Here is a 21,020-nt window from a genome sequence, read left to right as displayed (position 1 = left end):
TCTTTTCATCCGTAGGCTGTCACAGCCAACAGTGAGAAGATTGCGATTGAGGAAGTTAAGTGCCAGGCACTGGCTGACAATGCCCAGAAGGATCTAGAAGAGGCATTGCCAGCCCTGGAAGAGGCCATGCGGGTATCGGGGTGGGAGGGCTCAGGAAGGGGGTGGGGCCGGCCTTCTTTGTTCTCAAAGTCCCTGGGGAAGTAGGGAAGAAGAGGGGAACTTCAGCTGGGTCCTGTCTCCATAAAGGAAGCTGTCTTACCACCTGAGTTGACTCTTGTCCCCAAGTTAATCCCTTTTCCCAGGCCCTGGAGTCTTTGAACAAGAAGGATATAGGAGAGATCAAGTCTTACGGACGGCCCCCTGCCCAAGTGGAGATGGTGTTGCAGGCAGTCATGATTCTCCGGGGCAACGAGCCCACCTGGGCAGAGGCCAAGAGGCAGCTAGGTAAGCCCGGGATCCGGAAGGTAATTAGCGTGAGTCCACCCAGCATTCCCTAATCAAGTGCTGGGTGTCAGGCACTCGGAGAGACAGAGATGAAGGATGCATTGTACCAACCCTCAAAGCACAGAGCCTAGTAAGGAAGAGAAGCCATAAATGTCAGTCAAGTTTCTTTGGTTGTAAGTTACAGAAGATGACTCATCTTAATTTAAGCAAAAAAAAAAAATTTCATAAATCTATAGGAATATATCCCAGAATCCAAGGACAGGAATGGCTTCACTCGCCCATCCTCCAAAAACACAAGAATCAGAAAATGGATATAAAGAGTCTTTCTGTTTTATTCCTGTGATAGTTTTCCTGCTCTGAGTTCTGGTGGTAGGACGTAGCCTGTAAGCTGTAGTCTGGTGGCCCCTGCCCTAGAAGAAGGTGCAGAGTATATAGAAAGAGTGGTGTGTGGGGCAGTCGGGCTGAGAGTGTTGAAGGTAAGTGATGGGAGTCGAGGCTGCGGAGGTCCTGGAGGCCCTGGGAGCTTCGAGGGTCTAGAGAAGGGAGCAAGGTCAGCGGAAGGAGCTCGGGATGAGGGCAGATATGCTGGCCTTGGGAACTGAGCCCAGGAAGCATGTGGCCTGGATGACGAGGGGGGTTGGGCCCTCTGGCTGAGGCCCCATACCTTCATCCCGCAGGGGAACAGAACTTCATCAAGTCACTGATCAACTTTGATAAGGACAATATCTCAGATAAGGTCCTGAAGAAGATCGGGGCCTACTGCGCCCAGCCGGACTTCCAGCCTGACATCATCGGCCGCGTGTCGCTGGCTGCCAAGTCCCTCTGCATGTGGGTTCGCGCCATGGAGGTAAGCGGTGGCCAGCGCGGAGGGGGCGGTGAGGCCGGCCCAGGAGGAGGGGGGATGGAAGACCCAAGTGGGAAGGAAGGATCACGGGCGGGTGAGTGGGTGAGTGGGTGGCGGGTAAGAGGGTGCCTGCTGTCTCCCCGCAGCTGTATGGGCGGCTGTACCGGGTGGTGGAGCCCAAGCGGATCCGCATGAACACTGCGTTGGCCCAGCTTCAGGAGAAGCAAGCGGCCCTGGCCGAGGCCCAGGAGAAGCTGCGTGAGGTGAGCCTCACACCCGCGTTTTCCGTTTTCCGAGGTGGTCCCTCTCCCAGATTTCTGAGGGATGCTTCCTGACTGTGTAATTTTCCCTGTCAAATTCTACTCCCCTCTCCCTTACAGTCCTGTCTGCCTCCCCGTCTGTGCCTTGTTTAGACAAGCCTGCCTCTGGCTCAGAAAGCTAAGCTGACTGAGAGGGTTACAAACGCACAGGGGCACTGTCCCCAAGGAGCCCCTCCCAAGACTGACCGGGGAGCCGGCAGTGTCTGCCATCCTTCGTTGGGGGCCCTTTGGAGAGGGACCCTGAGACAGTAGCCGATGAAATCCGGGTGGCAAATGTGTCTTTGCCGGGGGGATGGGACAAAGGTGTCACACGGCTGCTTGGACCTGGAGGAATGTGAGGGCTTTGGAGCCTGGGGAGGGGATGGGGTCGTCTGGAGGTAGAGAGGGGTATTTCCTGTGAGTGGGCTAGACAATCCAGAAGGTGATTTCCTACAAGATATATGCACAAGTAACTCCCTAACCAGGCAGAATATGTTATTATCAAGAGTTCAAAATGCTTTCAGTCTATCGTTTAATTTTCTATCATTGATTTGATAGGTAATATAAATACATCCACATGGTTTGAAATTTAAAAAGTACAAAAGCATATCCAGTAAGAATTCTCTCTCCCACCTTCTACTCTCTAGCCACCAGCTCTGCTCCCTTGAAAGCAACCCATATTACAAATTATTGTTTCGGCAAAATTTCTTTTCTTTTTTTTTCTTACATTACTTACAGTGTTCTGCACCCTCCTATATTACTGACTTATATATCGAAGATTGTTCTGTATCAGTGTATAAAGAGTTCTTGCTTTCTTTTTACCGCCGCATGTTATGCCAGTAGATAGCTAGACCATCATTTTTCTTTTTTTAAATGGCCGTGCCACGCAGCTTGCAGGATCTTAGTTCCCTGACCCGGGTTTGAACCTGTGCCCCCTGCAGTGGAAGTACGGAGTCTTAACCACTGGACCACCAAGGGAAGCCCACTGCAATACTCTTAATTAAGGCCACCCTTGCAGACTATGTATTTCCTCTGCCCAAGTCCAGTTTCCTAGAAGTTGCCCTCCTTCAAACATCCTGCCTCTATAGAAATAGCCACTCACCCCTGGAAAAAGCTGCAGCCACCTGCCAAGGTCAGAATGTTACAGGGTTGGCTTAAAGACTTTCACTCAGAGGCTTCCCTGGTGGCGCAGTGGTTAAGAATCCGCCTGCCAATGCAGGGGACATGTGTTCGAGCCCTGGTCCGGGAAGATCCCACAAGCCGCGTGCTAAACCCGCACGCCTAGAGCCCGTGCTCTGCAACAAGAGAAGTCCGCGCACCGCAAAGAAGAGTAGCCCCCGCTCGCCACAACTAGAGAAAGCTCTCGTTCAGCAACGAAGACCCAGCGCAGCCAAAAATAAATTTAAAAAAGAAAAGAAAAGAAACTGGCAATAGTGGTTCTCTCTCAGGCTGGGGCTTGGGGGCTGGGGGCTGTAGTAGGAGGAAGATGGACCCTTCACTCTATACGTTTTCGTTCCTTCAGAATGTTGATTCATGTGAAACATACTCACTATTCAAAATTATACCTCAATAAAGACGTTTAAAAAAAAGAAGAAAACATCATACAATATAAAAACTGTATTACACAGCAAAAGAAATTATTATAAAATCCTGTTTCTTGAAAAAAATAAAATAAAATTTCAATAGTGTAAAAAAAAAGACATAAATGGGAAAAGTTATTTTCAAAAAAAGATAAAGATGATGTTAGGTGTGATAATGATGCTATGATTATGTCCTTTTTAAAAAAAGAGATGCCTTATGAGGTATTTAAGGTTGAAATGTCATGAGTTTGCAATTTAAGATACTTTGGCAAAAAACAAGTTGATGGAATAAATATAGCAAAATGTTAACAACTGTTAAATCTAGGTGATGGGTATATAGGTATTGCTTATATTAGTCTTTTTTTCTAGCTTTGAAATGTTTCATAATCATTTTTAATTAAAAAAAGATTAAAACTGCAAAAATTTTAAAAACTGTATGTATATATATATATATATATATATATATGTGTATAGTAGCGGTCAGAGATATGGAAGTAATTACCAGAAGACATAAAAAGAGGAATGGTTAAAAAATAATTTGCTACTGAAGGATGGGACTGAGTAGGAAGAGTGGGCTAGAGGACTGTTGCTTTTCATTATAACCCCTTTTGTTATATTATTTAGGTTTTTAACCTTGTGCATATATTTCTTACATGAAAAATAAAAACAGTGGAGACAACACCACACGCAAAATAAATAATGAAATATAGATCCGTCATGTGGGCTGGCTGCCTCCCCAGAGACCAGTCTCCATGGGAAGCCGAATTATAGTCAGAGTGTTGCTGATGGCCTCAGCGCACGGAGGTGGTCGCGTGAACCTGATGACAGGGGTCACGCGGTACAGCCTGCCAGATAACCCAACACGCGTGTGCAAGGGGACCTCCATTTCCCTGTAGGTCCCCAGCCTCCAAGTGGCCCAGCTGATCACTGAGTGACACCTTCTTTCTTTAGATGCTAATGGCTTCCAACAGATTCCTACCAAGGCTTGACCTATAAGCCGTCCTGTCACTCAAGGGTGACATTTTGAATCTCCACTTTGCCTTAAAAAAATATTCCTTGGAGAGCTCCCTTTCCCGTTCCCAAGTTCTTGGAGGTCAACCTCAATAGCTGAGCCCAGGTCCTGCTCGCTTAGTACACAGTCGGCGTTGTGCTGCAACCCACATTTATCCTTACAGCCATCACCCAGGAAAGTGGGGCAATGATCGGAGCACTCCTTGCACGGCTGCAGACTGCCTCTCCCAGTGGGGATGCAGCAGGAAAGAGAACTAATGTTTATCGTGTGCACACCGTGTGGCAGGCACTTAGTGTAAGGCCAGCCCCCCGTTCCTCTTCATGAAGAGAACAGGTGACACGGTGTGTTCACAGACACGATTACTGTTCACCAGTCAGGCACACATAGCGGGTCCTGGAAAAGACTCAGTTCTTTTATTTATTTATTTATTTTTTTGCGGTACGCGGGCCTCTCACTGTTGTGGCCTCTCCCGCCGCGGAGCACAGGCTCTGGACGCGCAGGCCTAGCGGCCATGGCTCACGGGCCCAGCCGCTCCGCGGCATGTGGGATCTTCCCGGACCGGGGCACGAACCCGCGTCCCCTGCATCGGCAGGCGGACTCTCAACCACTGCACCACCAGGGAAGCCCTCAGTTCTTTTTTTTTTTTCCTTCCAGTTTTATCGAGATATAATTGACATGCAGCACTGTATAAGTTTAAGGTGCACAGCACATTGATTTAACTTACATACATCATGAAATGATGATCACAATAAGTTTACTGACTATTCATCATCTCATATAGGGGCAAAGAAAAGAAAAAGAAGAAAACCTTTTTCCTTGTGATGAGAACTCAGGATTTGCTCTCTTAACAACTTTCATATACAACATACAGTAGTGTAATTATATTAATCATGTTCGTTACATCCCTAATACTTACTTAGTTTTTAACGGGAAGTGTGTACCTTTTGACTGCCTCATCCAATTCCCCTCCCCCACCCCCTATCTTTGCCTTTGGTAATCACAAATCTGGCTTCTTTTTTATGTTTGTTTGTTTGAAGTATAATTAACCTACAACACTATGTTAGTTGCAGGTGCACAACATGGCAATTCGATATTTCTAAACATTACAAAACAGTCACCACACAGTCAGTTCTTGACTTCGGGTTTGAGTGATAAGGAGTTCCCTGGCGGTCCAGTGGGTAGGACTCTGTGCTTTCACTGCCAATGGCACGGGTTCAATCCCTGGTCCGGGAACTAAGATACCACAAGATGCACGGCACGGCCAAAAAGAAAAAAAAAAAAAAAAAAAAAGATTTGAGTGATGTATTCCAACCTCAGCAGAGCCCACAGGGTGGCAATGAGTCGAGGTGAGGGAGGCTTCTCTAAGAGGTAAGGCTCTTCCCAGGTCCCATCTTCAGTGGGACCTCGGACCTGGGCCTTTTTCCTGAATGGACTCCCTCTTCCTCCCTCCGACAGTTCCTGGGTTCATTCTAACTCCTCCTTCCTCTCTCAAGGTCTCACCTTAGGTGTGGCCTCTGGCACAGAGTGGCCGTTATTTCTGTGCTATCTGGTCCTCTCTTGCCAACACATCCTGTGTGCTTTATCACTATGCTACGAGAGGTGTGTCTCCTACTCAGCCTTGAGTCCGTTACCAAGTAGTTTCCAGGCTCAAGGAAAGGGTGGTGGAGGGATGGGAAAGAAAACGCAACTTATCACACATATTTGATCTTGTTTTTCTCCTCACAACAACCCTGTAGGGCAGGTGTTGATTGTTCTTATTTTGCACGTGAGGAAACAGGCCCAAAGAGATCATTTTCCCCCGAGGTTCATTTTCCCACAACCCGGCAGACTGGTGATCCGAAGCCAGGACAATCTGGCCTCAAGCCCCGTGTCTGATCCCTGTACTCTGATTCCTCCCAGGTGGCCGGGAAACTGGAGATGCTGAAGAAACAGTACGATGAGAAGCTGGCACAGAAGGAGGAGCTTCGCAAGAAGTCCGAGGAGATGGAGGTGAAGCTGGAACGAGCCGGGATGCTGGTGTCTGGGTTGGCTGGCGAGAAGGCCCGATGGGAGGAGATGGTGAAGGTGAGATCATTGCACCACCTGGCTGTCCTTCTTCCCTGCCCACCAGTGCCAAGAGCTCCCATCCCGTTTAGGTTGAGGGACAGGCGGGGGAAATGGGGATACTTGGGTGAAGGGACAGCCATGAATGGGGCATGGGAGTTCTTCCCCTCCACCTCCTGACATTTGGTGAGAATAGTAGAAGGAGAGACTTTTTGTACCATGGGGGATCTGCTTCTGTGTTTAGGTAGGGCTGGAAAGCACACACGAGGACCCTTGACATAGCCCACTGGCCAGATTGAAACTGACCTGGGGCATCTCGTCTCTACCCTCGGTGAGCTCCTGGCTTCACAAGAGGGTTAGGCCTTATCGTAAGAAATAAACATTGCTGTTAAAGATGGGGAACTCAAGGGAGTTCCCTGGTGGCCTAGTGGTTAGGGTTCGGCACTATCACTGCCATGGCCCGACTTCGATCCCTGGTTGGGGAACTGAGATTCCTGTAAGCCGCATGGTGTGGCCCAAATGTGAAGAAAAGGGAAAAAAAGATGGGGAACTCAAAAGTTGTGAGAGTAGGTTAGAGTTCTCAGGGTGCAAGGGTCTAGGAGTGGCAAAGACTCTCTCTGATCTGGTTAGTGTCCAGAGGAGAGTGCCTTCAGAGCAGTCCAGGTGTCTCCAGGCTGGGGGCCCAGGCAGCCTTACACCTCCCCTGCTGTCCTCCAGGGCCTGGAGGGGGATCTGGGCTACCTGGTGGGAGACTGTCTCCTGGCAGCTGCCTTCCTGTCCTACATGGGACCCTTCCTGACCAACTACCGGGATGAGGTCGTCAACCAAATCTGGATCAGGAAGGTGAGGCAGGGCTTAGGCGTGATGAGTGAGCTCATGGGCTCTGAGATTGTGGCCTTTGGGAGTAACAGAGATGTAGGGAAGGGGCAGGGGTGCTGGGCTCAGATCTCCAGGCTGAAGCTTGGGGCTCTTCTCACCCAGATCTCAGAGCTGCAAGTTCCTTGCTCACCCCACTTCACCTTTGATAAATTCCTGTCCAATCCTACCAAAGTTCGGGACTGGAACCTCCAAGGGTTGCCGTCGGATGCCTTCTCCACTGAGAATGGCATCATTGTCACCCGTAGCAACAGGTAAGTGTGCTGCTGGGAGCACGAGGCTGAGTAAGGGCAGAGCCTGTCTTCTGACTCACGCTTCCTCCTTCAGGTGGGCACTGATGATTGATCCTCAGGCCCAGGCCCTGAAATGGATCAAGAACATGGAAGGAAGTCAGGTATAAGGCTGGGGGACTGATCTGTCCCCTTATATTCTCTTCCCAAGCCTGAGTCTTCCTGAGGTCCTTCCCTCAGGCCATTACCCCCCTTGGATCCTGCAGCAGTTCTTGCATCTTTTTCCTTGCTCTCTAGGGCCTACAGATCATCGATCTGCAGATGAGCGATTACCTTCGAGTCCTAGAAAAGGCCATCCAGTTTGGACACCCAGTACTGCTCCAGAACGTGCAGGAATATCTGGACCCCACACTCAACCCCGTGCTCAACAAATCTGTAGCTCGAACTGGTGAGGGCCCAGGCTTATTGTGGGGTTGGTCTGAAGGACAAATCCTAGAGCCCATCCGAGTCGGACACAGGGGAAGAAAGGGCTGGGTCTTTGGCTGTGTCCTCTACTTACCTGTCCCTGTATTCAGACAGCCCTGGGCCGGGGACATTAGGGCAGGCTGAGTCGCTGCTACTGGATTCCAGTTGGGGAACAACGGGTCAGCCCACACCTGATCACGTGGGGTCCTTGCCCTTGACCCTCCTGTGGGTGCAGGTGGCCGCCTGATGATGCGCATCGGAGATAAGGAGGTGGAATACAATACCAGTTTCCGATTCTACATCACCACCAAGCTCTCCAACCCGCACTACGGCCCAGAGACCTCAGCCAAGACCACCATTGTCAACTTTGCTGTCAAAGAACAGGTGGGTGGGGGCTGATGCCTAGACTGAACTAGGGTGAACCCGGGAGGGCTGTAGAGTCCGGCAGGATTGAGAAGAGGCTAAGATTGTGTCAGGCAGCTGCGGATGCGGGGCGTGAGGGGGTAAAGGGATGAAACGGGTAAAGGTCACCGCGGTGGGATTCTCACCACGAGTCCTGGCGATCCCAGGGCCTGGAGGCCCAGCTGCTGGGCGTCGTGGTCCGGAAGGAGCGGCCGGAGCTGGAAGAGCAGAAGGACTCACTGGTCGTCAATATCGCCGCTGGCAAGAGGCAGCTCGAGGAGCTGGAGGACGAGATCCTTCGGTGAGACCTCGCCTCCCCCCACCCGCGGCCCGCTTGTCTGCTCGCAGGCCGGACTACAGCCCCGGGGGCTGATGGGGGGGGTCTCCCCACTCCCCGACCCCAGCCCAGTACCCCTAAAGCCTCTCCATCCACGTGCCTCTTGGCTTCCCTCCAGACTGCTGAACGAGGCCACAGGCTCCCTGCTAGACGACGTGCAGCTGGTGAACACGCTGCGGACCTCCAAGATAACCGCCACGGAGGTGACAAAGCAGCTAGAGACCAGCGAAACCACGGAGATCAACATCGACCTGGCCCGCGAGGTGAGCCTCTGCGCCCTCCGGCCCAGCCCCCTCCTTGCCCGAGCCCCCGCCCCTCCGGCCCTGACTCCGCCCCCTCCACAGGCTTACCGCCCTTGCGCCCAGCGGGCCTCGGTGCTGTTCTTCGTGCTCAACGACATGGGCCGCATCGACCCCATGTACCAGTTCTCGCTGGACGCCTACATCAGCCTCTTTATCCTCAGCATCGACAAGAGCCGTCGCAGCAACACGCTGCAGGACCGCATCGACCACCTGAACGAGTGCCACACCTACGCCGTCTACAGGTCTGCGTGCCTCCCCACGCGCCGCGCGAGCTCGGCGGGAGGCCCAGCGGCTCTACGCCGAGCCCTCTGGCTACTTGTGCCTTCGTGCTGCCCCATGCCACCGCTCTTGTCCCCCTGCTCCTCTCTCCATGCACTTCCCCTGGGTGGCGTCCGCGGTCGGGGTCTAACCATCATCCACGGGCTGACTAGTCCCTGTTCCAGTGTATCTTCTCTTCAGGTCTGCCTTGAGCATTAGCCTTGTGTGTAGGACCGTCTCCTATACCAGCACTTCTCAAACGGTTCACGTGCCCACGACGCACTGGGAGTCGTGTTAAAATGCAGACTCAGATTCAGTGGGTCTGGGCTGGGGCCTGGGAGCCTGCATTTCTAACAAGCTCCAGGTGAAGCTGCGGCTCTTGGTCTGTGGCTCGCACTTTGAGTAGCGAGGTTCCTGACCCCTCTGCCTGGACTTCCCACAGACCCTTCAAGTTCAGCTTGTTTCACGTCAAACTCGTTAGCTTCCCTCTTTCTTCGGGGCCACACCCCTGAGTGGCACCAACACCCGCCTCCCAGGCACCCAAGCCAGAAGCCAGGAGATGTTCCTGACTCTTCGCTGTCCCTCACCCCTCAGATCAGTCACCAGGTTTTGCTCATGATTCTTTCTGCAAACTGTTCCCCCACCCCACCCGAGTCTCCCCAGTGCCATGACTGCACTTCAGTGGAGGCCGCCGTGATCTTTCTTTCTGAATTCCCCAACGGGCTCCCAACAGGTCCTTCTGCCTCCAAGTCTGTCCCTCTCTAATCTGTCCTCCTGCAGGCGCCAGCGTGAGCCTTTCAAACACAGAAATCTGGCCATGCCACTCCCGGTTTACACTCTTCGGTGGTGGTTTTGTGTCCAATGGCCACAAAGTCCTCCGTGCCTTGGCCACCACCTGGCTCCCAGCCTCACCTTTCCCCTCCTTACGCTGGATGCCTGAGCACCGCTGACCGGCCTGCACGCCATGGTTTTCCCGCCCCCACTGCCTGCTTCGCTTGTGCTCTGAGCTCTCCCTGGCGTCCTCCCCTCTCCTCTCTGCCAATCACTCGGTAACTTGGCTGTACCTCCGGGCAGCTCCGCTCCAGGCAGGGCGGGGGCTGCCACCCTTGTATAGGACTCATCACGTCCTATGGTAGCCCCGATGGCCTCTCGCCTGTCCTCCCCACTCTACCTGACTTCCTCCAGCACAGAGACCGTGCTTGTTCATCTTTGTGTCTTCAGGACCTGGCAGGGTACCTGGCACATAGCAGGGGTCCAGTCGTTGTTGAGGAAACTCTGGGAAAACCACGTCCTCTCTCTAGTGCCCTGAATGCTTGGCTGTTTACGAGAGGTTTGGACTCGAAGCTGAGTAAGGCCCTCCTTCTGTGTAGGGCTGTGTGATGGTCTGGTCCTCTCTCAGAAAGCATTCATGCTGAGTACCCTACCTCCCGCCCCCCCATCCCCTGTCCCTCCCAGGTACACCTGCCGCACGCTTTTCGAGCGCCACAAGCTACTGTTCAGTTTCCAGATGTGTGCCAAAATCCTGGAGACTTCCGGCAAACTCAACATGGATGAATACAACTTCTTTCTGCGCGGGGGCGTGGTGAGTGGAGCGGAGGGCACATCCGAGGGTGGGGCGGACAAGGCTGGGGGATGGACTCCACACCCAGAGGGTAAGGCCTGAGGCTCCAGCGAGTGCGCGAGTGCGGAGGAACGCTGGCAGGAGCAGGCGCCTGAAAAACTCCTGGGGGGGAGGGCGCGGGGGGTGACTTGCCTTGTGCCTCCTTGCCCGAGTTACAGGCGGGGCTTTGGGCCCCTTTACCTGCGACCAGCTGGTTGGTATGAGCTGGCCACTCTTTCACTGCCTCTCAGGCCACTCCTTCCCCAGCCTAATTTCGTGGCCACCATTACACTTTCTCCCTTGTCAACACCCTCAGCCCCTTTGCACACCGCCCCCCCTCACCGCCCCCCCCCCCCCCACCGCACGGTGTGGCATTTGCTCGCTGAAGCTACCGCTCTGGTAAGATCCAGCTCTCCTTCCCCTCTGTCCCAGTGTGACCCATGCAGCTGAGCTTGACTGGAGAAGAACATGCCCACACCGACTGGACTCACTTTAAATCCATGGCCGTGCACCTCAGGTGGGCCCTTAAAGCTGCCAACCTTACCACGGTCCCCTCAGCCGTCAGCACACCCTCCTTGGACAACAGTTTCGTTCCTTTTGCCACCTTCACTTCACCTCTCATCTGGATTTTAGCAAGAGCCTCTGCCACCCCTAGTCTCTCAACACAGCGACCAGAGAGATTCTTTGAAAATGGATGCCCCATCACTGATGTCATCCCCCGCTGCCCAGCTCCACACTCCGTCCACTCCAGCTGCACGGGCGGCTTCTTGTCGCAGGCATATCCCACCCCAGGGCCTTTGCACTGGCTGTTCCTTCTGCCAGAAAATTGTTCCCCCTCCCCTCCTTCAAGTCTTGATTTAAATCTCACCTCACTGAGATTTCCTTGACTTTCTTATTTAGTATTTCAGACTACCCCCCAGCACTTCCAATCTGCCTTATCCTCCTCAGCCTATTCTCTTTTTCCATGGCACTGCCACCTTTATCGTACTAGATAATTTACTTGTTATGTTTTTGGTTCAGTATCCGCTGTCTCGTGGTGGAAAATAAGCTCCTCAAGGGCAGAGGTGTTTGTCTGTTTTGTTCAGTGGCGTGTCCCAGGTGCTTAAAACACATAGTTGGTGAACAACAAATATTTGTTAAAAAGGGTAAATGAGTGAGTGAACAGTTAGTTTGTGCTTCTCTCAAGGGTGAGACTGCAATTGAAATCATTCGGGTAAGGGGCATTATTGCCAGGCAACCACCAGAGGGCGCCCGCTTCTTAACTTCGGACTGTGTCACCTCCGCACAGCGTCTCAGAGACCGAGCCCCCACCCCCGCCCCTGCCCCCCCACTTATTTCCCCAATAAAGGTGGATTCCGATCCATCTCAGATTCCTGTATTTATTTCTTCATTTTGTTTCATGAAATACTCATCATGGCTTTTCCACCTTGAAAAAAGAGATAATGCTCCTTTGGGGGTGTTCCCGGTCAATCGTTTTCTCCTCTCGCCACCCTCCCACCCCCAGGTCCTGGATCGCGAGGGCCAAATGGATAACCCCTGTACCAGCTGGCTCGCAGACGCCTACTGGGATAACATCACAGAGCTGGACAAACTGACCAACTTCCACGGGCTCATGAACTCCTTTGAACAGTATCCTCGTGACTGGAACCTGTGGTACACCAATGCCACCCCGGAGAAGGCTATGTTGCCAGGTGCCTGGGCGCCAGGCCTCCCTCTCCTGCCTCTCTCCCGCCCTCGTTCAGCCGCATGCCCTCTCTTCTCTCTCTGATTCCTCCCCTCTCTCTCCCAAGTTCCCTCAGCACATCTGCCTCCTGACCCGGCGTTCCTGCAGGTGCCCCTTTGTTTACATTCCCAGCTCTTCCCGACTCACTCTCCCTGCGATCACTCACCTCACCCCCAGGTGAGTGGGAGAACGCCTGCAATGAAATGCAACGGATGCTGATCGTTCGCTCCCTGCGCCAGGACCGCGTGGCGTCCTGCGTAACCTCCTTCATCGTCTCCAACCTTGGCTCCCGCTTCACTGAGCCGCCTGTGCTAAACATGAAGTTGGTCAGTGGCTTGGTTTCCTTCCCGCCTCCCTCTCCCTGTCCCAGGCGGCCGCCCGCATTTCCTCAGTCCCTGTCCCACTGCCTCACCTGGCCTTCTGCCTGAGCCCACGCCCTGTGCTGCTGGCAGGTGATGGAAGACTCAGCCCCGCGGACCCCACTCATATTTATCCTGTCTCCCGGCGTGGACCCCACCAGTACCCTGCTCCAGCTGGCAGAGCACACGGGCATGGCCCAGCGCTTCCATGCCCTGTCTCTGGGCCAGGGCCAGGCCCCCATCGCGGCTCGGCTCCTCCGAGAGGGTGTGGTTCAGGGTCAGTATCCATCCTGTTCTGCGCCCACCTGTGTCCCTGGCCCGACTGCCCACCACCTCCCACCTCCTTCGCCCTGCTGTAACTGCAGCTCCCACTTCTCCAGAAGGCCCCAGGGGTGGCACCTGAGCATTTGAACCCCATCTCTCCCAGCCACCACACACACAATCAGGTGGAAAGTGGGGGGACAGGTGGGGCATAGGGAGTGGTTCCCACTGCATCCAGCATCTCCTTGCAGGACATTGGGTGTTCTTGGCCAACTGCCACCTGTCACTGTCGTGGATGCCTAACCTGGACAAACTGGTGGAACAGCTGCAGGTGGAGGATCCACACCCTTCCTTCCGCCTCTGGCTCAGCTCCAGCCCCCACCCAGACTTCCCTATCTCGATCTTGCAGGCCAGCATCAAGATGACCACAGAGCCGCCAAAGGTATGGGCAACTGACAGCCAGCAGCGACCGTGCCATCTGGCCTACCTTTCATCTTCCAGGCCTCAGAGAGAGGGTTTAACCTTAACAACAACGCGGCTTTTTTTGATTCTGCTGTCCTCTAAAAAATTCCACCTCCTTTCCCTCTTCTGTGTGCCAAACTCTTAGAACATAATAGTAATAGCTAACATCTCTTGAGTGTTATTATGTGCCAGGCATTGTTCTAAATGCTTTACATTTATTAATCCATTTAACACACACACACCTATCAGGTAAATACTATCACCCCCATTTTACAGGTAGGAAATGGAGGCAAAGAAAGTGTATATAACTAGCGCTTGGACCCTTCAGACCCTTCCTCCTCCCGACATTTCCTTACATTCTTACCCTGATGTCACTTCCCGGCCTTTCTCCTTCCTTCCCTCCAACTCTATTGAAAATTTTATCTCCAATATTACAAGGTCACCATTGAATGCAATCAGTGAATTGCAGATTTAAAATCTGATCATGTTGCTGCATCCTACCCACTTACCTCCTACTTAAAACTATTTTAGTCACTTTTCATTGCTTTTAATCAAGATCAAAACCCTATTCACATGCCCCAGCGGGCGCCTCCCCAGCTTTGTCGGTCGCCGCTCTCCCCTTCACTTTCTTTGCTCTACCTACACCTTGATTTTTAAATTGCTTTGTTCTTCTTCCTTGATAGACCCTGTATTCTCCTGCTTGGGGCTTTTGCATGTGCTGCCCTCCCTGCTTTCCTCCCCGTCCCCTCCTTCGCCCCTTCAGGTCTCAGCCCCACCAGCACTTTCTCAGGAAGACTCTGACCTCCATGTCTAGGTAACACTCCTAAAACCTTCACCACTCCCTCTGGTCTTCCCACTGTGGGGAATTTTACACGTATTAGTGTGATCCTGGCTGATGCCTGACTTCTTTTCTAAACTGTAAGCTCCAAGAAGAGGGCAGAGGCCATGCCTTTTCTTCCCCCTCACCGTTTTGCTCATCCTGTGACTAACACAGGGATGCGCATGTAGTAGGTGCTCAATAAATGAGGACCCTATGAATGCACAGGTGTGTGGATGTCTTTCATCATTAAATCCTTTTTGACCACCTGGAGGCAGCTGGCATAGTTGACTGTCCCTCTCCCTGGTTTCCCCGACACACACTCCTGGTCCCCCCTCTGTTTCTTGCCACATTATTTATTACTTCTGTGTTTCTTTCTCGTCCTGTCCTGTCCTCATTCTACATTTCCTCCTTTCACAAGTTGATGGAGAAATTGTCCTCTTCCTGATTTCAACCCCAATCCCCATCTCTGGCTCCAGTATCAAACTCACTGCAGGGTCTGAATTCCATCTGGTTATGAAGCATTTCTTTTCGGCACACCAGCACCATAAATCCCACGCTCTCAAAACAAGTCATCCTCCACGTAGATTATCTCCTCATCCCATTTTTGTTAATGGCGCCACTAATTTTTTAAAAATATATGTTTAAAGTTGATTTTTATTTATATTCTTTTCTGCCAACAAAAGTATTCTGTACTCCCATTTAAAAATGTCAAACGGTCCAGAAATGTGTTGCCAGAGAAACAGAACTTTTTTTTTTTTTTTTTAGTTCATTTTTTAAGAGCCTTTCTTATTGCCTTCTAAGAGAGGTGTGTGCCTTGGTAGCCCGTGGGCCCTCTGTTGGCTGAGCCCCACCCTCTGTGATGGGTAGAGATGTGTTGGCCCTGAGGTGGGTGCTGTTTAGGTCGGCATGATAAGCAGTGAGCGTGGAGGCAATGATGAATTGGAGCAAAACCCAGGAGGAGAGAGGAGTCAGAGAGGATGGCTCTGCCGTGGTTGGGTCACCAGAGGAGAGGGCCTTGTTCTAGCTCAGCCCAGGAGAGCCTTCTGTGAAATGCTACTTGCTGGTGATACAGAACCTTCCTGGGATCCACCAAACCTTCAGAGAAAGTAGGACATTCAGGGTATAGTTGGTGCAACCAGATTTCTTTTGGAAGCTGACAAAGAGGCCAATATTTTAAAAGTATTTTATTTGGAAATAATTTTAAACTTACAGAAAAGTTGTAAGAAACTTTTGTAAGAAACAAAAAGTTGTAAGAAACAAAGAACCCTCACATGTATGTTACCCAAATTCATCTGTTGTTAACATTTTGTCCCACTTGCCTTATCATTCGATCTCTCTCTGTTTTTCGCTCTCTCCTCACTCACACTTCTTCTGAAACGTTTGAGAGTTCATTGCATGTATCCTGGCCCTTTACTGCTACATACTTCAGTGTATGTCAGTGTAAAGGGCTCAGTCCTAAGAATAAGAATGTTTTCTTATACAATTGCAAGCACAGTTGCCAACTTCAGTAAATTGATACACTCTTTTAATCTAAATGTATTATATATTCCAATTTTGTTAAATGTCTCAATCATGTCATATATATACAGATGGGTTTCTGGGCCCTTTATTCTGTTCACTGGTCAACTTGTTTATCCTGGGGTCAATGTGCACTGTCTTAATTACTATATAGCCCTATAATAATTCTTGATAGCTGGGAAGGCAAGTCCCCTCACCAATGTCCTTCTCCAGGCTATTCCTGACCTTTTATTCTCCAACATAAATTTTGGAACAAGCTTGTCAAGTTTTCACCAGAAAAATTCTATTGAGCAATTTGGGGGAAATCATCATCTTTAGGATATTGAGCCTCCCAATCCATGAGTATAGTAGGTCTCTCCATTTATTTTTTATTTTTTTGGCCGTGTTGGGTCTTTGTTGCTGCTCACGGGCTTTCTCTAGTTGCGGCGAGCGGGGGCTACTCTTCCTTGTGGTGCGCGGGCTTCTCATTGCGGTGGCTTCTCTTGTTGTGGAGCACAGGCTCTACGCGCGCGGGCTTCAGCAGTTGCAGCGTGCGGGCTTCAGTAGTTGTGGCGCACCGGCTTAGTTGCCCCGCAGCATGTGGGGTCTTCCCGGACCAGGGACTGAACCCGTATCCCCTGCATTGGCAGGCGGATTCTAAACCACTGCACCACCAGGGAAGTCCCTATTCTTTATTTCAATAAAGTTTTGTAAGTTTCGCTATAAAGATGTGTAAAGGGAATTCCCCGGTGGTCCAGTGGTTAGGACTCGGTGGTTTCATGGTATTTTACATAATTTGATGATGGTTGTAAATGGTATTTTTTAAAATTATATTTTCTTTTTGTTATTGGTTATCCAATGTTCTTACTTCTGTTTTCTCCCTGCTCTGTTCTGTCCATCATATATGAGTCTTCTTAAAATACTCTTTCAGCGTATCACTGTCCTACTTAAGACAGAAATGGCTTCAGGATACCTGGTGAATCTGGTCCAAACGGCTCAAACTGCCCTTCTTATTGCACTCCATCTGCTCATGGCCGTTCTTTCCCCACCTGAGCACTTGCACTTGATTTCAGTTAGACTTCTCTTCTCACTTTATCTCCCCTTTGTGCCTTTATTTCTTCAATTCTTCCCATCTCTGGGAAACTAAGGCCCTCCTCTCAGCCTCGTCACATCCTTCCCATTTGTAAGACTTAGGCCAAATCCCAACCTGTTCATGAAGCCTGATAAATCCAATCACATAGAACGTTCCTCCTTGATGAGACACTATCTACTGACCCTTTGCCCATAGTTGTGTACATTTTTGTTCATCAGTAGTGCACGTTTATGTTTCTGTTCGTATTTTCTGGCACTTCCAAATTGAGTTGGCCTACCCACCATTGAGAACATCGTGGTTGAGGGGATCAAAAGGCGGGGGGGCGGAGACAAGAAGACAGGGCTGCCCCTAGTCCATACAGTGCCCGTGTGTGAATTAGAGAAAGGCACGCAACCCCGTGAATGAGTGCACGTCCTGGCATGCAGCTCAAGGGCTGGATTTCAGCCTCCACTCATCCCTTCAGCCAGTGCCCTTGTGCAGTGAGCAACCTCCACAACTGTACACGACGGTGCTAGGGGCAGGGCCAAGCAAGATGCATGTCATCCCACCTCTGTACTTCATTGTCCCCAGGGCCTAAAGGCCAACATGACCCGTCTTTACCAACTGATGACAGAACCACAGTTTTCCCGCTGCTCCAAACCCTCCAAGTATAAGAAGCTGCTGTTTGCACTGTGCTTCTTCCACTCTGTGTTACTTGAACGCAGAAAGTTCCTGCAACTTGGCTGGAACATCATCTGTGGCTTCAATGACTCCGACTTTGAGGTTTGTGCTAACCAGGGTCCCTCATCCCAGCCCTGTCTCCTTACACTTCCTGCCCCATGGCTGCCCTGCAGGAATAGCCACTGACAGGAAGCCTGTGTTAAAGCGCCCCTGGAAGGGTTCCTGCCATAACTGTGTGTGGGGCTGGGAGCTCAGGCTGGGACCACACACAGGTGTCAGAGAACTTGCTGAGCCTCTACCTGGACGAGTACGAGGAGACGCCCTGGGATGCGCTCAAGTACCTCATCGCTGGTGTCAACTATGGCGGACACGTCACGGATGACTGGGACCGGCGCCTGCTCACCACCTACATCAACGACTACTTCTGTGAGCAGGCTCTATCAACCCCCTCCTACAGGTGAGGGGGGCGCTGAATGGGGTGGGGGCAGCACTGGGGGTAGGGGAAGTGTGTGAGGAGAGAATGTGACATGGGAGAAGCAGGCTTTGTGGGGTTGTGGGGCGGGGGCTGGAGCAAGAGCAGGGAGCTGGATGAATGGGGTCTCAGCCTGGCATGGGAGCCCCAGAGTCCCCATGACACAGTGATAATTATGCGGTGGCTCCCCAGGTTGTCAGTATTGGAGACCTATTTCATCCCCAAGGATGGGAGCCTGGCCTCATACAAGGAGTACATTAGCATGTTGCCCTGCATGGACCCCCCCGAGATCTTTGGCCAGCACCCTAATGCAGATGTGGCCTCCCAGATCACTGAGGCACACACTCTCTTTGAGACTCTGCTTTCCCTGCAACCCCAGATTACACCCACCAGGGCCGGAGACCAGAGCCGGGAAGAGAAGGTAAGGACAGACAGACACCTGGGGGAGGGAAAGCAATGAGGAAGAGGGGTCTGCACTCAGAGCTCAGAGCTCCTGCCTCGGCAGGTCCTTGAGTTGGCTGCTGATGTGAAACAGAAGATCCCTGAAATGATTGACTATGAAGGGACCCGAAAACTGCTGGCTATGGACCCCTCCCCACTCAATGTGGTGCTTCTTCAGGAGATTCAGAGATACAACAAGCTTTTGGAGACCATCCTGTAAGATGGAGGGCGGTTCTGTGGAACGTGGTGGGGGAGCACGAGGAAAGGCCTTCACTGCCTGCCTATGATGGCTCTCCCAGGCCCACCCCATCCCTAACCCTCCACCTTACCCTGTTCAGGTTCTCACTGACAGACCTAGAAAAAGGCATCCAGGGCCTCATCGTCATGTCTACAAGCCTGGAAGAGGTTTTCAGTTGCATCTTTGATGCCCGTGTCCCTCCACTCTGGGGAAAGGCAAGATTACATTACTGTTGATCCTAATCCAACAATGAACTCTCCTTTCACCCCTGGGCCGGCGACCTCCTGGTTTTAAGGAAGCATATAGCAAAAAGCAGTGAGCCTGGGCTTTGGGGCCAGACAGGTTCAAGGTTGAAATCTGACTCTGCCCTTTACTGACTGACTTTGAAAAGTTATTTAGTTAGAAACTTACTCAGGGTAAGTTCCTAGCCTCTCCAAGGATGTTTCAAGGATCCCCTGTACTGTGCACAATGCTAGAAGGTGCTTCATTAATGGTAACTGGTTAATATTACTGGTGCTATTGTTAATAGTTGTCATTTTATGCTTCTTTCCTGGGAGTTGGCTTTTGGAGAGCTGTGCCGAACTATGGTTGGGGAACAGGGGCTGACAGCATATATTCTTCTTATAGCTGCTCCAAGTGTTGAAACAAGGATTTGAATGCATGAATAAGTGAATGAATAAACACACACTGCCTTCTCCTCCTCCAGGCATATCCCTCACAAAAGCCATTGGCTTCATGGACCCGGGACTTGGCCATGCGTGTGGAACAGTTTGAGCTGTGGGCCAGCCGCACACGGCCTCCTGTGATCTTCTGGCTGCCTGGCTTCACCTTTCCCACCGGCTTCCTCACTGCTGTCCTGCAGTCTTCAGCTCGCCAAAACAATGTGAGCAATGTGGAAAGTGTGGTGGGGATGGTTGCTGGGGATATGTATCTGCTCTCCTCTTTGGGGGTCCTCCCTTATTCTCACCTTCAATCCCCAGATTTCAGTGGACAGCCTCTCTTGGGAGTTTATTGTTTCCACTGTGGACGACAGCAACCTAGTGTATCCACCCAAGGTGGGAGCCAGATGTGCTCGGGGTTCCGAGCAGAGGGGGTTCTGGTGGAGAAGGAGGGTGCTGGGAGCAAAGGTGGGAAAGGAGAGGTGGCAGGACAGGGGTGCTGGCAGCTGAGGGTCTAGATTTCCCCCCAACCTGCCCCCATGTCTCCCCAGGATGGTGTCTGGGTTCGGGGCCTATACCTGGAGGGTGCTGGCTGGGACCGGAAGAACTCCTGCTTGGTGGAGGCAGAGCCCATGCAGCTTGTCTGCCTCATGCCCACGATCCACTTCCGGCCTACAGAGAGCCGCAAGAAGAGTGCCAAGGGTGGGACAGTGCCCTCAAGCTTGCCGGCTCCATCCCTAGTTTGGATCCTAACCCAGTCTCTGCTCCACCCCTCCCCCACACTTGCTCCTGCCCTGCTGTGCCAGAGGCTCCAGGGTCTGACTCTTTCTCCTCTCCTTCCCCGAAGGCATGTACTCCTGTCCCTGCTATTACTATCCCAACCGGGCAGGCAGCTCAGACCGCGCATCGTTTGTCATTGGCATCGACCTCCGCTCTGGGACCATGACATCTGATCATTGGATCAAGAGGGGCACTGCTCTACTCATGAGCCTGGATAACTGAGAGGACCTCCCCTTCTTTCACCGCTTGAGGGAGGGTCGAGGACTCTAAAAGCCAAGGCTGATAATGCACCTCGGACAGACGCTGGACCTCACTCTGGCCTTGACCTTGGTTGAATTTGTCGTCTGAGGGGGGCCCTGGTAATATCTGGTTGTGCTAGCCATAAAGGTGGGAGAATTGTATTGGAGCTCAGTGCATTAAAACACCCACAACCACAAGCCTTAAGTCTCTCAATGGGATGCTGGGGGTTTGGGGAAGGAGGAAGCCCAGGCCTTACGGAGAATGAGAGTTCCTATGAGTAGCTACTGGACCGGGAAAGGAGCAAGGGAAGTGGGAGGTCTTGAGAGGGAGGGGAGGCGTGGCCTTGAACGAATGGGCAGGGCCGTGGGGCCTAAAGAAGATGTGGCTAAATCTCTGGGCAGGACTTGAGCAAGTGGGGCGGGGCTTACTTTGGAAGGGCGCGTGATCCAAACGGAATCGGGGTTTGTCAGGCAGGGATCGGTGCTGGACCCCCGTTCCTTGCACCCTGAACCCTGTACCCCGCATTCGGCATCCTATTCGGCACCTGTGCTGAGGCGAGCAGGACCGGCAGAAAGCGGGGCGGAGCCTGAGAGAGGGACTTAGGCGCGGGGAGGGGCGGGACC

General features: G+C 51.9%; 1 protein-coding gene across 1 annotated transcript in view; it reads left to right on the top strand.

Annotated features, from left to right (window-relative positions):
- LOC111185804 (dynein axonemal heavy chain 2) overlaps window positions 1-21,000 on the top strand; it is an 84,427-nt gene extending 63,427 nt beyond the window's left edge. The window contains 26 exon segments of the mRNA XM_089899939.1: window positions 16-132; window positions 303-444; window positions 1,122-1,291; window positions 1,435-1,551; window positions 6,079-6,243; window positions 6,940-7,352; window positions 7,426-7,492; window positions 7,626-7,776; window positions 8,029-8,177; window positions 8,363-8,496; window positions 8,651-8,795; window positions 8,877-9,076; window positions 10,548-10,674; window positions 12,197-12,512; window positions 12,515-12,741; window positions 12,868-13,051; window positions 13,287-13,477; window positions 17,478-17,669; window positions 17,840-18,024; window positions 18,232-18,460; window positions 18,545-18,696; window positions 18,819-18,933; window positions 19,425-19,601; window positions 19,699-19,773; window positions 19,929-20,079; window positions 20,225-21,000. Of these exon segments, the coding sequence (XP_089756065.1) occupies window positions 16-132; window positions 303-444; window positions 1,122-1,291; window positions 1,435-1,551; window positions 6,079-6,243; window positions 6,940-7,352; window positions 7,426-7,492; window positions 7,626-7,776; window positions 8,029-8,177; window positions 8,363-8,496; window positions 8,651-8,795; window positions 8,877-9,076; window positions 10,548-10,674; window positions 12,197-12,512; window positions 12,515-12,741; window positions 12,868-13,051; window positions 13,287-13,477; window positions 17,478-17,669; window positions 17,840-18,024; window positions 18,232-18,460; window positions 18,545-18,696; window positions 18,819-18,933; window positions 19,425-19,601; window positions 19,699-19,773; window positions 19,929-20,079; window positions 20,225-20,379 (4,446 nt within the window). The 3' untranslated portion in view covers window positions 20,380-21,000.
- Window positions 21,001-21,020: the final 20 nt, after the last annotated feature.

The sequence above is a fragment of the Delphinapterus leucas genome, chromosome 19, assembly GCF_059928025.1.
Source record: "Delphinapterus leucas isolate spDelLeu-1000000601 "Yukka" chromosome 19, BTC_Dleu_Yukka2, whole genome shotgun sequence".
NCBI classification, from domain to species: domain Eukaryota; kingdom Metazoa; phylum Chordata; class Mammalia; order Artiodactyla; family Monodontidae; genus Delphinapterus; species Delphinapterus leucas.
The sequence above is the reverse complement of the archived record's forward strand: the minus strand, read 5'-3'. Positions and strand labels throughout refer to the sequence as shown.